At 39.4% G+C, this 15,352-nt stretch overlaps 1 protein-coding gene across 1 annotated transcript in view; it reads left to right on the forward strand.

Annotated features, from left to right (window-relative positions):
- The window catches only part of TMCO1 (transmembrane and coiled-coil domains 1), a 45,528-nt gene that overhangs the window by 15,201 nt on the left and 14,975 nt on the right, over positions 1-15,352 (forward strand). Inside the window, exons 4-6 of the mRNA XM_032872984.1 lie at positions 1,013-1,059; positions 2,978-3,045; positions 12,166-12,310. Of these exons, the coding sequence (XP_032728875.1) occupies positions 1,013-1,059; positions 2,978-3,045; positions 12,166-12,310 (260 nt within the window). The remainder of the gene's footprint in view (positions 1-1,012; positions 1,060-2,977; positions 3,046-12,165; positions 12,311-15,352) is intronic.

The raw sequence follows: 15,352 nt of genomic DNA on the forward strand, positions 1-15,352 counted from the left end.
CCCTCCTGTAGGCCTCTTTGTTCCTCCTTTCCTGTACCTGCCCAAATTTACCTGCCCTCACACCAGTTTATTCTAATGGTATATATTTTTGTTTTAGAGGATATTATATTTTTATTTTGTAATCTTCCTGTGAGGGTGGGGATTTTTGTGTTTTTTGTTCATTTGTGTATCCCCAGTGCTCAGAATGTGGTAGATAATCAGTGTTTGTTGAAGTAATTAATCCTGGTGATGGTAATACAAGACCAAAGAGAGCAGTAGCAGAGGGTGCATAGAGATTCCTGGCTTGGGAGTTGGGAAACTTGGAGTCTAGTCCTGGCTTCGCCACAGAATGCTCACGGGTTCTCTAACAAGTCACTTCCCCTTTGCGGGACCTCAGTTTCTTTCTGGAAACAATGAAATCCCTGCGTTGATTGAATTCACAAATAATGGCATTGATGTACAGTTGAGACTTTGTTAAGCATTTTGGGTTGTGTGTATATAACAACTTTCTTTAAAATATATGTGAAATTTTCTAGCTTTCTAATTCACTTAACTAAAAAACTATGCTTATTTTTAGAGTAATTAGTCTGTAATATGAAAGAACCTGAATTTTAAATTTGTCTTGATTGGCTTTTACTTTTAGACTCTGCTCTCTTGAAGTAACTGAAAGAGGGGGAAAAACATGAGAGATAAATAACTCATATTTGAAGCCTAATTACAGTCATTATATTTACACTTTCCATCAGTATAGTATAAAAGTGTATCTTAATGTATAGTTAAGACACTTAATACCTGAGGTAATTTTTGATTACTCTTTAAAGATTTTTATTTATTTAAATAAAAATATTTTGGTGCTCTGCTGCATTTGAATTTTCTGCTAATATAAAGTATACAATACCACAAGTATTTAGCTGATGTTATTACTAAGTGATCCTGAGACAGAACTGCTTTTATAATCACCAGTCAGTGACAGTTTAACATCTGCCTTGCGCTCAGCATTGTGTATATTAATCAGTTTGTTAATTCTTTTCAGAGAGGCAGGAAGAGAAACTGAAAAATAACAACAGAGACCTGTCCATGGTAAGAGTCTGAAGTGTAATATTGTGGTGAACCACAACAAGTTTTATAGAATAAGACTCTGATTTGCATTAAATACACTGTACTTACCTTTTCAGAAATTCACCCACTAATGTCATGGGTGTTCCTGGGCCAGGTGGAATTGAAAATATGCTCTTGGGCTTAAACTTCATTTCAGTAATGAGAGAAGCCGTTTTGGGCTGTCTCGGGGATCATAATTTGTCCCTTTCACACAGTTTTTGCTTAGCTTAGCCCTTATGTTTCGAATGGAGTGGTCTGTTTTCTTTTACTCTCGTGTCATTGCCGAATCTTTGGTTTTCAGGTGACCTATGTCACGCCAGTCTCTGAGCTGGAGCATCATAGATGGCCTTTATTGGGGTGCCTGGGTGGCTCAGTGGGTTAAGCCTCTGCCTTCGGCTCGAGTCATGAGCTCAGGGTCCTGGGATCGAGTCCCGAGTTGGGCTCTCTGCTTAGCAGGGAGCCTGCTTCCTCCTCTCTCTCTGCCTGCCTCTCTGCCTGCTTGTGATCTCGCTCTGTCAAATAAATAAATAAAATCTTTAAAAAAAAAAATAGATGGCCTTTATTGTTGCCTTTGTTCTTCAAGAGGCCTTTTGTTCTGCGTGTCAGGCATAGCGTAAAGTGTAAAGAGAAATGATTTTATTACCCATTATTCATCATTTATAAAGAGTAGAGTTTGTTCAAGAGTTTTTCTAAGGCATGGATAGGCTAATTATATGGCTTGACTAACTTTTCTATTTAATTTCTGTACGTTTATCACAGGACATCTAAACTGTGCAACAGTTGTCTTTGCTTTCTAAGAGACCTTTGCTATATTAGCTTCTGTTTCTTGCAATTCTAATTGAGTAAGGCTGTAATTTAGAAGTGCATCTTTTTGAAAATAGCTTTTCTGTTGACCTACTTATTAAGTGTTTATAAGACCAAATTTGGAAACTATAGAAAGAAGAGAGGAAAAATTGCTGATAAACCTGTCATCCAGGAGCTCAAGTTAGCTCAGTCAGAAGAGCATGAGACTCTTGATCTTAGGGTCATGAGTTCGAGCCCCACATAGGGTGTAGAAATTACTTAAAAATAAAATCGTATAAAAAATTAATAATAGGGCGCCTGAGTGGCTCAGTGGGTTAAAGCTTCTGCCTTCGGCTCAGGTCATGATCCCAGGGTCTTGGGATCGAGGCCCGCATCACGCTCTCTGCTCGGCGGGGAGCCTGCTTCCTCCTCTCTCTTTCTCTGCCTGCTTCTCTGCCTACTTGTGATCTCTGAGTGTCAAATAAGTAAATAAAATCTTTAAAAAAAATTAATAATAAAAAATATCTTTAAAAAAAATACCTGTCACCCAGAGATAATGATTGTTACTCTTACATCGATATGATCTTTTATTTATTTATACTTTTACCACATTTGTAATTAAGTAAGAAGTTAGCTGCAAATAACAGAATACATAACTATAACAATGACTTAAACAGATAAAGATTTTTTTTTTTTTTACTTGTTCAAGAAGGCCAGGGTTTGGTAGTCCTGGGTTGGTGTAGCAGCTCAGTAATGTTATTAAGGACTTAGGTTGGCCATTCTTAGATTATGGTTGTTTGGTTATTTGATGGTACTTTATCCTTTATCTTCAGGCATTATGTTCTTCATTCCAGGCAAGAAGAATGGGCCAAAGGCTTAAAGGGATACTGGCCAACTTTGTCCCTTTAAAGTCCTGTTCGTTCGGTACTGGTACCAGAACTGGGTCACATGGCCACCCAATACTATTCATCAGAAGGGGACAAGGAGAAGGGCTTGGAGGTGGAGGGTGGGTTAGCCAATAAGCAGCTTATTGCTATGGAGTGCAGTGTGATTTGAAACCAGAATTTTGGGGTGTACCTTAGTAGTGTGAAATGACAATGTGCTGGTCTCTTTACAGGTCCGAATGAAATCCATGTTTGCAATTGGCTTTTGTTTTACTGCCCTAATGGGAATGTTCAATTCCATGTGAGTATCCTTTAATAATATGGTTTTACCTAACTGTTCTATATGTGTGTGTATTTATGAGCAATTAACTTTTTTTTTTTAAAGATTTTCTTTATTTGGGGGGCACTAAAGAGAGAGAGCAAACACAAGCAGGGGAGAGAAGGAGAGGGAGAAACAGGTTCCCTGCTCAGCAGGGAGACTCGATCCCAGGACCCTGGGATCTTGACCTAAGCCGAAGGCAGATGCTTAAGTGAACGAACCACCCAGCCGCTCCAGCTTTTTTGGTAATATTTTATTTTGATACTTCAAATTTATAGAAAGGTTACAAAAATAATATATTCATTATCCATAGTCACAATTGTTAATATTTTGCTTCATTTTCTTTCTTTTTCTGTCTCTTCCATATCATCTGTGTAGTCATTCACACATACATTATGTATGTATTATTCAAGATTATGTTATGGGGTTCATGCCCCTTTATCCATAACTACTTATTTATTTATTTATTTATTTATTTGACAGACAGAGATTACAAGTAGGCAAGTAGGCAGAGAGATAGGCAGAGAGAGGGGAAGGGAAGCAGGGGCTCGATCCCAGGACCCTGAGATCATGACCTGAGCCGAAGGCAGAGGCTTAACCCACTGAGCCACCCAGGCGCCCCCCTACTAAATTTTTTTAAAAAGATTTTATTCATTAATTTTTTTTAAAGATTTTATTTATTTATTTGACAGATAGAGATCACAAGTAGACAGAGAGGCAGGCAGAGAGAGAGAGAGGAGGAAGCAGACTCCCTGCTGAGCAGAGAGCCCGATGTGGGGCTCCGATCCCAGGACCCTGGGATCATGACCTGAGCTGAAGGCAGAGGCTTTAACCCACTGAGCCACCCAGGCGCCCCTTTATTCATTAATTTGACAGAGAGCATAAGCAGAGAGATTGGCAGAGGGAGAAGGAAAGTGGCAGAGGGAGAGAGGAAACAAACTCTGTGCTGAGCAGGGAGCCCAACACAGGGTTCAATCCCAGGGCTCTGGGATCATGATGTGAACTGAAGGCAAATGCTTAACCGACAGCCAGTCAGGAGCCCCCATAACTACTAAAGTGTATATTTCCTGAGAACGTGGACATTTTCTTAGATAACTTCAATCCAGTTACCAAAATCAAGGGTCTTACACCAACAAATAAAGGCTTCGGCCCAGATGAAAACGTCTTCTGCTGACTCTTAGGTCATAGTTTATTTTGATAGCCTGGGATAGCTCAGAGTCTTGTAATAAGACAGGCTAACATCAGCAATAAATACTCAGAGTGTTTATCTCAGTATTAACCTATCAACAGTGTTTGGAAAAAATAATTCACCATTGTGTGCATCCTCTTGACAGGGTAGTACTGTAAATCTAATTTTCAAAGACTATATCTCTTTAATGATGAGAGTGTTGGCGTAAGGCTTAAGTCGGGAGAAGTCTTAACTTGTAAACTAAGTTGTGAAACATGGAAATAAATCAGTTTGGCTTATGTTCGTTATTTACAGTAGGAGGAATTTGTTAGATTACCTTTTCAGAAGAATTTTCCAGTTCTTTCATTCTTTTCTGTGGTTAAAACTAGAACTTGGTATATAGTTTTGATTTGAATCCATAGTTGGTTCAGTTACTAAATGAAGCTAATATATTTGATTATAATCATAGAATCACGTAACTACAAAGTATTATATTTCTTATGTTTCTTTCTTCTTTGAGTCAGTAATCATTTTCATTTGCCTGCCTTTGATTTTTCTCCCTCCAGTTGTCAAGTTTCTGTGAGTGTACTACGTGAATATTTATAGGTTTCAACTATTTTTAATATTTATTCGGGTCAAAAAGCTGCACGCCGTTTTTTTGTGCCTCACACTGTGGGAGATAAAAGAAAATTGTGCAGCCTGAGCCCTCACGATGCTTGTTCCCTTCAAGTAGAATAGACATCTCTATAAGAAATATTGATTTACCAGTTAAAAAGTTACTGTTGTTTTTTATGTGGGGGTCATTATAACTTGTTGAAGATCCATTATAGAGAGAAATTTTAGAGAGAGAGAAGTTTTATAACAAGAACTCCCCACCTCAGCTGTATTTGCCGCTCCCTTGGGCTTCAGACCAGCCTGTCCCTGGGCCTCAGAGAGGCTTGTTTCTCTATGTTATTTTTGAGACTTGCTTGGAACCTGTCATGTTCTCTGCCAAAGCATCGCTCTTCGTGATACTTGTGTGTCTTTCAGTGGCTCCCATTTCTGGTCAGCTGGAACTGAAAGCTTTATTGCTTCCCTCCTTCTCTTCCTTTCAGCCCACATTTCTTGCGTTTCCACCCTGTCCCAGATTCAGTGCTGGGCACCGAGTTATCTCTAACGTTGTCAGTCCTCGGTTCCGTCAGTGAACAGTTCCTGTTACTCTGCCTCTCCGTGTCTTTCGAGTCATCCATCCGTCTGCCCATCCATCCCTCTCTCCTTCCCTCCTCCCTCTCCTCTTCATCCGTGCTACATCAGCTCTTAGCATAGTTCAGCCCATTGCCTTTCCTCTCTGCTATTACCCCTTGACCTCGGGCATGCCAGTAGCTTCCCAGCTGCTCTCCATCCTCAGGGGCCTCCTGTCACTGCAGCATTAAGGTGACCATCCCCAAAACACATACCCATTGTCTAATAACCGCATCTGCTCCTGATGGAATAGTAGCTAGTAGCTGTGTGTTGGCCACTGTTGGCCTTTATGTGTGTTGCCCTTGTAATCTTAACAGCCTTCCGAGATGAGTATTACAGTCTTTGTTTTACTGATGAGAATATGAGACTCCAAGTTATTTAACTTGCCCAAGGTCGCGAAGCTAGTAAACGTTGAGCCGGAGTATAACTCGTGTCTCTGACTCTAAAGTCCTTTCGGAGCATCGTACCACTCAGACTCCTGACCTGAGTCTGGACTTCAACCTGGCGTCACCATGCTTTGACCCCAGCCTGTGCCAACTTTATTTCTTTTTACTGTTTACAGACTATTGTGTTCTGACTGCACTGTTCACTGTTCCTGAGATACACATTCTTTCATGTGAATTTTAGAGTCACTCGTGTATCAGCTTCCCTTTAAGATAATCCCATTTGAGTTTTGACTCAGATGTTATTTAATTTATATGTTAGTTTTGAAGTATTAGACACCTTTATAATTTTAAATATTTCTATCTAGAAACATCGTGTTTCTGCAAAGTCCGTTTTATGTGCTTTTGTAGTTTCTTTCCAAGTAAGTCGTGCATGCATTTTATATCTTCTAACTCGTTATTACTGGTATAAAAGTAAATCACCAATTCTTGTTACTTTATTCTGTAACTGGCCATCTTGCTGAACTCTAATAGGGTCTGGTATGTTTTAGTTTGGTTCTGTAATTTTCTAGATAGATAATCACATGATCAGACAAATAACTTGGTCTCATTCTTTCCAAAATTTCCCCTCCGTCCTTTCTTCCCTGCCACCTTCTTCTCCTCTCTAGTTCTTTTTTTTTTTTTTTTTTTTAATTTTTATTTATTTATTTGACAGAAAGATAGCACAAGTAGGCAGAGCAGCAGACAGAGGGAGAGGGAGAAGCAGACTCTCCGCTGAGCAGGGAGCCCAATATGGGACTCGATCCCCGGACCCCGTGATCATGACCCAAGCCGAAGGCAGCCGTTTAACTGACTGAGCCACCCAGGTGCCCCTCCTCTCTAGTTCTAAGTTGAATTAGAACAACCAGAAGAGGGACACCTGAGTGGCTCGGTCAGTTGAGCAGCTGCGTTCAGCTCAGGTGATGATCCCAAGATCCTAGGATCCAGTCCCACACCTAGCTCCCCACTGAGCCTGCTTCTCCCTGTCTGTCTGTCTCCCAGCTTGTGGTCTCATTCTCTCTGTCAAATAAATAAATAAAATTAAAAAAAAAAACCCACCAGAAGAGAGTAAAATACTTAATAATGAAATAGTAAAGATAGTCTAATAAAAATGGGGACCAAATGAATATAATAGTTGTATTGCTGCTTTGATAATTGTGAAATTTCTAGAGGACTGAGGTTTTCAAAGCCATATATAAGAACATGTGGGGGACAAAGCACTTCATCGTCAGCAGAGGCCCCATGGGCTTTCTCTGCAGAATTTTCATAACATCGTTACGTGTGGACCATCCAGCAGTGAACATCAGTCTCTCATGTGGTCCACAATGTTCTATGTATTTCCATTTTATTTTTCCACGCTTAAAGCTCTTGAGTCAAGGCCCATATCTGAAAAGCATATACTGTGTAATGATTATTCAGCAACTATTTGTTGATTACACTTTTAGGCCGTAGACTAATACTGAAATGCCTATTTATGGAGTTCATCAGTACAAGATAAAATATCACATGCCTTTTCTCAAAGCCATGAAGCTCAAAAAAGTCAAATATAGTATCTTCAGGAGGAAAATGTTACAAAAAACTTCATTATATTCAAGCTTCTTATAGAAGGCTTCCATTGGCAAGAAGGAAGACTGTTCTTTCCTCTTTGTTCTTCAGTATATTTTCTTTTCGTCAGCTCTTATTCAGGACACTGGCAACAGTAGCTTTTTACTTGTTTTGTTTTGCAATACTGGTGTGGAGGTTCATGTAAGTGTTTTACTGTTTATTCAAGTGCTGTTTGATTTTTTTTTATAAGACTTTATCTTTTTAGAGCAGTTTTAGGTTTACAGAAAAATTGAGGGGAAAGGACAGACATTTCCTATCTACCCTCCGCCCCATGCATGACCTTCCCCGCTAGCAACTTCCCCACTCGTTCGCGCTGGTGAGCCTGGGCTGGCACCCAACCACCCGGAGTCCCCTGCTTGCATTAGGGGTCCCTCTTGGTGTACATTCAGTGAGTTTGGACACATGTATAATGACATGTAGCACCATTATGGTATCATACAGAGTAGGTGAAGTGCCTTAAAACTCCTCAGCTCCGCCCGTCTATCCCGTTCTCTCCCGCCCCAGCTCTGCAGCCACTGATCTTTTTACTGGCTTCAGAGTTTTGCCTTTTTCAGACGGTCATAGAGTTTGACTCATGCAAGCGTATAGCCTTTTCAGATTGGCCTCTTTCACTTAAAGTCCCTCCGTGTCTTCATGGCCAGTAGCCCATTTCGTTGTAGCACTGAATAATATTTCATTGTCTGGATGCACCAGTTTATCCACTGATACCTGATTTACTTCCAAGTTCTGGCGATTATTAGTGAAGCCGCTGTGAACACCCGGGTGCAGGTTCTTGTGTGCACGTAAGTTTTTCACTTCTTTGGATAGATACCAAGGAGCACAACTGCTCGGCTGTAATTCATGTTTTTGTTCTGGTCTTTGTGCCCTGTGCATTTAAAAATATATATTATTATTGTGTGCACACTAGAAGTTTTCATTGTTATAAAAGTATTATTGTTGTGTGCACACCAAAAGACTGTGAGCACCTAAAAGTTACAGGCTGTATCTCTGTTTTTCAAAAAAATTTTTTAAAAGATTTTCATTAATTTATTTGACAGAGATCACAAGTAGGCAGAGAGGCAGACAGAGAGAGAGGAAGGAAAGCAGGCTCCCCGCTGAGCAGAGAGCCCGATGCGGGGCTCGATCCCAGGACCCTGAGATCATAACCTGAGCTGAAGGCAGAGGCTTTAACCCACTGAGCCACCGAGGTGCCCCATCTCTGTTTTTTATAAGCTGGCATATGCAATGAGAAGTCTAGTACATATATTGATTATATTATTCAATTTTTAATGTAATCTCTCAGAGTTTCACCTGGATCATCTGTTTACCGTAGAATGGAATACACTATCTCTAATATACCTTTTAATTTGTTGACAGCTGGAAGCTTTTAAGAAAAAAGCCTGAGGTTAGATGCAAAGATCTTGAATTTCCAGATTTCCAAAGAAGCAGTAGGAAGCACTGCTTTTAGCTGTTTATTTCTTTTTGGGTTTTTATTCTGGATCATTTCCATAAAGCTGAAATGAAACATTACCATCTTAGAATTAGAAGAGATCTGAAGTCATTTAACACATAACTTCTGTCCCAATACAATCTCTCTTCAGTAATACCTCTAGCAGATAATTTTCCATCCTCTGTTTAATTATTGCCAACAATGAGGAGCCTGAGGGTTTCTGAGATAATATACTTTTATTGAGTAGTTTTTAGGGTTTGAAAGTAATTTCTCTTACTGGGCTAACATGTGCCTTCTTGTACTTCTACTCATGAGCAGTAGTTCTGCCCTCTGGAACCAGAGAGTAAGTGCACTGAAAGAAATAATCTGTCTAGGTATAATAATATCTATAAGCTGTCTCTCTTTTTGCTCCTTTCCCCTTCGTTCCCCAACTCTTCTTTATTAGGCTAGACACCATTTCAGTTAGCTGTTCCTATGACAAGCTTTAAGTATCCTGGAAAAATTAATTCATTAAAAGTAAGAGTTCTTGGAAGTTTTTTTTTCCTTTTGTCTATGGCTGGCTTAAGGTCTCATACACGGTAGGTACTTTCACATTCACGGATAACTTTTCCTTGTTTTCCAGCTTTATTACAATATAATTGACATATAACATATAACATTGTGTATGTTTGTATACACACATGATGTACATGTAATGATTTGATAGACATATACATTGTGAAATGATTACTACAGTACGGTTTATCTCACAGTTATTATTTTGTTGTGGTATGGTGGTGAGAACATTTAAGATGTACTGTCTTAGCAAATTTAAGTCTATAATACAATATTGTTGATTATAATCACCAGGCTGTACATTTGATGCCCAGAACTTAAGCATCTTGTAACTGGAGGTCTGTATCCTTTGACCAGCATCTTCCTATTTCTCTCATCCCCAACCCCTGCCAACTGTGAATCTAACCTTGTTTCCATGATTTCAGTTTTTTTTTATTCTACACGGAAGTGGTATCATACTATTCGTCGGTCTCTCTGACTTCTTTCACTTAGCATAATACTCTCAAGGTTCATTCCTGTTGTTGCAAATGGCAGGATTTCCATCCTTTTTATGGCTAAATAACATTCTACTGGGTCTATGTATGAATCTTCTCTTGACATCTTCTATATGTATGACTGTCCACTTACTACTTCCAACTGCCTTTCTAGTATATATTTACACAGGAAAAGGCTCAATCACAAATTGATTTTACTTACATATGACGAAAGTATTTAAAGATCTGCTTGAAGTAATCACTGTCATTCTCTTCTACTAACTTCACAAGACCAAAACAAAAGTAATAATTTTTTCAGGAGAAGATACTCCCATTCATCTCTTCTATATTCTTTGCAGCACAGTTGTCTAAGAAGTTCTTTAGAACCACAGTAGTTGGGATGCCTGGGTGGCTTAGTTAAGTGACTGACTTCTGCTCTGGTCATGATCCTGGAGTCCTTGGGTTGAATCCCACAGCAGGCTCTCTGCTCAGCAGGGAGTCTGCTTCTCCCTCTGATCCTCCCCTTCTTGTGCTCTCTCTCTCTCAAATAAATAAATAAAATCTTCAAAAGAAAAAAAAAAAAAGAATCACAGTAGTTGATCTGGATATTTAGGGATTTTTTTCCCCCAAAGACAAAGATGGTATTGCTACTTCTTTTTTCCCCTCTCTCTCTGTAGAAACATTCTAAATCCCAAGTGGGTTTTTTTCTTCTTTTTTAAAAATATATATTCTTAAATTTTTATTTAAGTAGGCTCCATACCCAAAGTGGACCTCAAACTCACAACCCTGAGATCAAGTCGCACACTCCACTGAGCCAGACAGGTGCCCAGGTATTTTTTCCGAGGGAATTTTCTAGCTGTTTTAACAGGAATTAAAGATTCTATTTAGACAATTTAGCTGATGCAGTCATACATTTCTGTAATATTATTAAGTATCACTATCCTTAATCACATTAATTTTTATAATTTTCATTATTGACTGATTATACTACTTACTAATAGAAAAGTATAAAAGAAGTAATATCCCCAACACCTCAATATAAGTGCTGGTATGCATTTTCTTATAGCTTTTTTCTAAGCTTTTCTCTTTTATTTTTTTTCTTAAGATTTTATTTATTTATTTGACAGAGATCACAAGTAGGCAGAGGTAGGCAGAGAGAGAGGAGGAAGCAGGCTCCCCGCTGAGCAGAGAGCCCGATGTGGGCCTCCATCCCAGGACCCTGGGATCATGACCTGAGCTGAAGGCAGAGGCTTTAATCCACTGAGCCACCCAGGCACCCCAAGCTTTTCTCTTTTAGAAACAGTTCTCTTTTCTATTTTAGAAAAAGTAAAAAAGAATACTTTTAAACACTAATAGTATGTTAAAAGTTATCTGAGATTATCGTGTATGAATTTTAAGAATCGACTTTTTTCGTTCTCCACTATATACTCCATGAATTTCTATTCAGAAATGTTTAGCCTGTTTAAGTTGTGTATTGGGAGTCTTGGAAAAGAGGGTTTTTAAAATCTTACTGGTGTCATGGTTCATAACAGTGATTCTCAAAGTATGGTCTGGGGATTCCTAGAGCTCTTTGAGACTCTTGGGAAGTCCTTGAGATGAACATTACTGCCAGAATAATTCTAAGATGTTATTTTCTTTCTTTATTCTTACTCTCTTTTTAGTGTACAGTGGAATTTTCCACAGGGTTCAGGGCTTCATGATGTATATCATTGCAACAGCCTGAATACTAAAGCAGCTCTGAGAACCCAGCAGTATTCTATTAAACAAAACATTAAAGATATTTGCCAAAAGAAAAAAAAAAAAAGCCTTTTTACTTTGTTTTAGAAAAGATAGTTATTTTTTCATAAAAATATTTGTGTTAATATATAATGAATTTATTGCTACCTTTTAAATGATTTAGTAACTTTTTTAACATTCCTCAGTTTTAATTTCTAAAGCAGTAAATAGTGATAGCTATAGCCTTTAAACAATGTAGGGATCTCAATTTTTCATTGTGTTCAGGGCTTCTGATACTGAAAAAATTAAGACTCATTAGTTTAGAAAAAGATTGATGGAAAAATCTAAGCCCTTCCTTACATCCTTGTTCTTTAGGTCTCTTTTTAAAATATCATTCTTTGTTTTTTAGAGATCAAGGGACTTAGAGTTCTATTTCTGTCTCAGATTCTTCCCTGGAACTAAGAAGCTTGTCAGTCTTCCAAAAATAACAATTCTTTGTTTTTTCCTTTTTAGATTTGATGGTAGGGTGGTGGCAAAGCTCCCTTTCACCCCCCTTTCCTATATCCAAGGACTGTCTCATCGAAACCTCCTGGGGGATGACACCACAGACTGTTCCTTCATCTTTCTGTATATTCTCTGTACCATGTCAATTCGACAGGTGAGTGATCATATCCAGTCCTAAATACATACATTCCTCCTTGCTCTCACATCTATATTAGCCTTTACTTGTTTAACACTAGAAATGTTTTAGAATCCCAATGGATCCTCTAAAGCTGTTTTATTTTATTTATTTTATTTACTTATTTTAAAGATTGTATTCATTTATTTGACAGAGAGAGAGCCCAAGTAGGCAGAACAGCAGGCTGAGAGAGAAGGAGAAGCACTCTTGCCGCTGAGCAGAGAGCCCTACGCGGGGCCAGTCCCAGGACCCTGGGATCACAAATCTAAGCCGAAGGCAGACACTTAACCCACTGAGCCACCCAGGTGCCCCTCTAAAGCTGTCTCAAGTGTGTGTAGGTCTAGATTACCGATCCTTTGGGATGGGGAGTAGCCATAAAACCAAACACGGTTTTCATATCCCATCTTTAGAGCTCTTAGGTTCCTTCTTCGTCACAATCATCTAAAAATACAAAGTGAAGAGTGGGTTTGGGCTTCTCAGTATCATTTCTTTTTTTCCTCTTCCTTCTTATCTTTTTTTTTTTTTTTTTTTTTAAGATTTTATTTGAGAGAGAAGGAGGGAGGGAGAGCACAGAGGAGAGTTAGAGAGAGAACCAGACTCTGTGCTGAGCAGAGAGTCTGACGTGGGGCCCGATCCCAGGACCCTGAGATCATGACCTGAGCCAAAGGCAGACACGTGGCCAACTGAGCCACCCCAGGCACCCCAGTATCATTTCTTCTGCATTAGACTCCAGTGCCTTTTGTCACCTCAGGAACACAAATAAATGTAATAATTTGATGATTTTAGGTTATTCACAGTTGAGATACTCAAGGTTATGTCACAGAATTTGCATTTGGCCACCATGATTATCAGACATTTATAACGAAAAACAGTGAGAGCCAAGACAGAAGTCTAGATGGTTGGAAGAGCCCGGAAAGACACCTTCCATTTGATTAGTGGGGGAAGATTCAGGCAGAAAGGTTCAGAGAATGAAGTAGTTTTTGAAATAGGACTTTAAAAAATGAGAGGGGTTAATTAAAGTCTCTGGCTTAAGAACTTTCTGTATTTCTGTTTTTGAACACACTGCCATTCAGCAGGCATTGCCACCGGGGAGTTGGCATATGAGACTTCTGTTTCTTCTTCTTCTGAGTACTGCCAATGGCGGCAGATTTTTTTGGTTGGCCTGGCATGTGAGAATAAGTAAGAAATGGAAGTAGCAAAGATCTTCATGATCTTACTGCTTAGTGTTTTCCCCTCCTCATCCCTCATCCAGCACTCCAGCCATTCTTACTTGCCTGACGGTTTCCATGTCTCACTCACCCAGGCTGACTTTCTGCGATTGCTCTTCCTTCTGTCTGCCTGCCTCCCACCTCCTCCTTTTGTAGATTAAATACATCCAGGTCTCAAGACTTTCTGGCATTATTTTCTGACAATTAACTACTTTTTGAAGGATAGATGTGAGAGGAGCCTGACAGGGTGGGGAAATACCAGAAGACTCTCTGAATTGTCAAGCAAAAAAACCATTATGTTTTGAACTATTGCAGCGATGAAAGAGGGGGGTAAAGTTGAGACATACATGGAGGTAAAGCCCCAGAACTTAGAGAGAATGGAGGAACTAACAAGAGTCCCAGGTGTGGCTTTGGTGACCAGATGGAGGCTGGTCTCAGTAGTAGGAGTCAGGGAATAGAGGAACGGAGAGTCGGATGGTTCGAAGAGCTGTTGGCAATGTTCGTGGAGCAGCTCAGTGGGTCTGTCCACTGGAAGTCGTATTCTTGTGTAGCTGAGGTGTGTACTACACCGTTCCAGAATGCGTCTGTAGTGAAGCATTTCATTTAGTCTAACTCAACGTGAAAACCAAGACAATGACAACATAAATCTCTTTTGTTGGTTTAGCAGAAGTCTGTTGATTTCCAGAATATTGTTCTTAAATTTGATTATTTAAATCTGAAACTTTCAACTGCAGCTTATGTCCTATACTATTAAAACCCAATGATGTATACATTCTACTCTCAGCAACTACGACCAGTTCTACTTTAAGTCATATTTAGATACGACTACTCCATGTGATGGCTCACAGTCGTCATTCAGATGCACTATTTGCATTTGCATTGCTACCTAGAAATCCCTGTCTGAAACTGTAGAGTTTTTAAAATGAAATAAATGTTAAGAATGATCGTTGAAGGGGCGCCTGGGTGGCTCAGTGGGTTAAAGCCTCTGCCTTCGGCTCAGGTCATGATCCCAGGGTCCTGGGATCGAGCCCCGCATTGGGCTCTCTGCTCAGCAGGGAGCCTGCTTCCTCCTCTCTCTCTCTCTGCCTGCCTCTCTGCCTACTTGTGATCTCTGTCTGTCAAATAAATAAATAAAATCTTTAAAAAAAAAAAAAGAATGATCGTTGAGGAAGTTCAACTCAAGTTGGTCTTTAAATTCCTTTCTCTTATTTCAGAGAGTCTGGTGAAGTGTTTGTTTAGTAGTTAATTTTATCAGGAATGCTATGCTCATTTACCATGGTGGTCAGCAAATTTTTTGTTAAGGTCTGGATAGTAAATATTTGTGTATTTCCTTTTCAGGTCATACACTCTGTTGTAACCATTCAACTCTGCCATTGTAGTATGAGAACAGTCATAGACGGCATGTAAATGAACGAGCGTGGCTGTGTTCCAGGCAAAACTTTATTTACAAAACTAGGCCAGGGGCCAGCCATAGTTTGCTAATCCCTGAAGGTTCAGGCAAAGACTGTTGTAACTACTCAGCTCTGTCATTATACTATGAAAGCAGCCATAGACAATGTGTAAATGAGTATGACTGTATTCCAGTAAACCTTTATTTATAAAAACAGGCAGTGGACTAGCATGATATGCTAACCCCTGAGAACCATAGTGTACAATTTGTGCTATAAAGTTAAAATAGGAACAGTAGATTCTAGATTGGCACAGCTTAATAAAATAATTGCTTATTGAGTATAGAGAAAGGGAGGAAAGGAGCAGCAACCCCCCACCCCCGACACACACAGAGTCAATGTGTTTTGAGTCAGGAAGGATGCAT

This window comes from Lontra canadensis, unplaced genomic scaffold (genome assembly GCF_010015895.1).
Source record: "Lontra canadensis isolate GAN:19392208 unplaced genomic scaffold, GSC_riverotter_1.0 scaffold46, whole genome shotgun sequence".
NCBI classification, from domain to species: Eukaryota; Metazoa; Chordata; class Mammalia; order Carnivora; family Mustelidae; genus Lontra; species Lontra canadensis.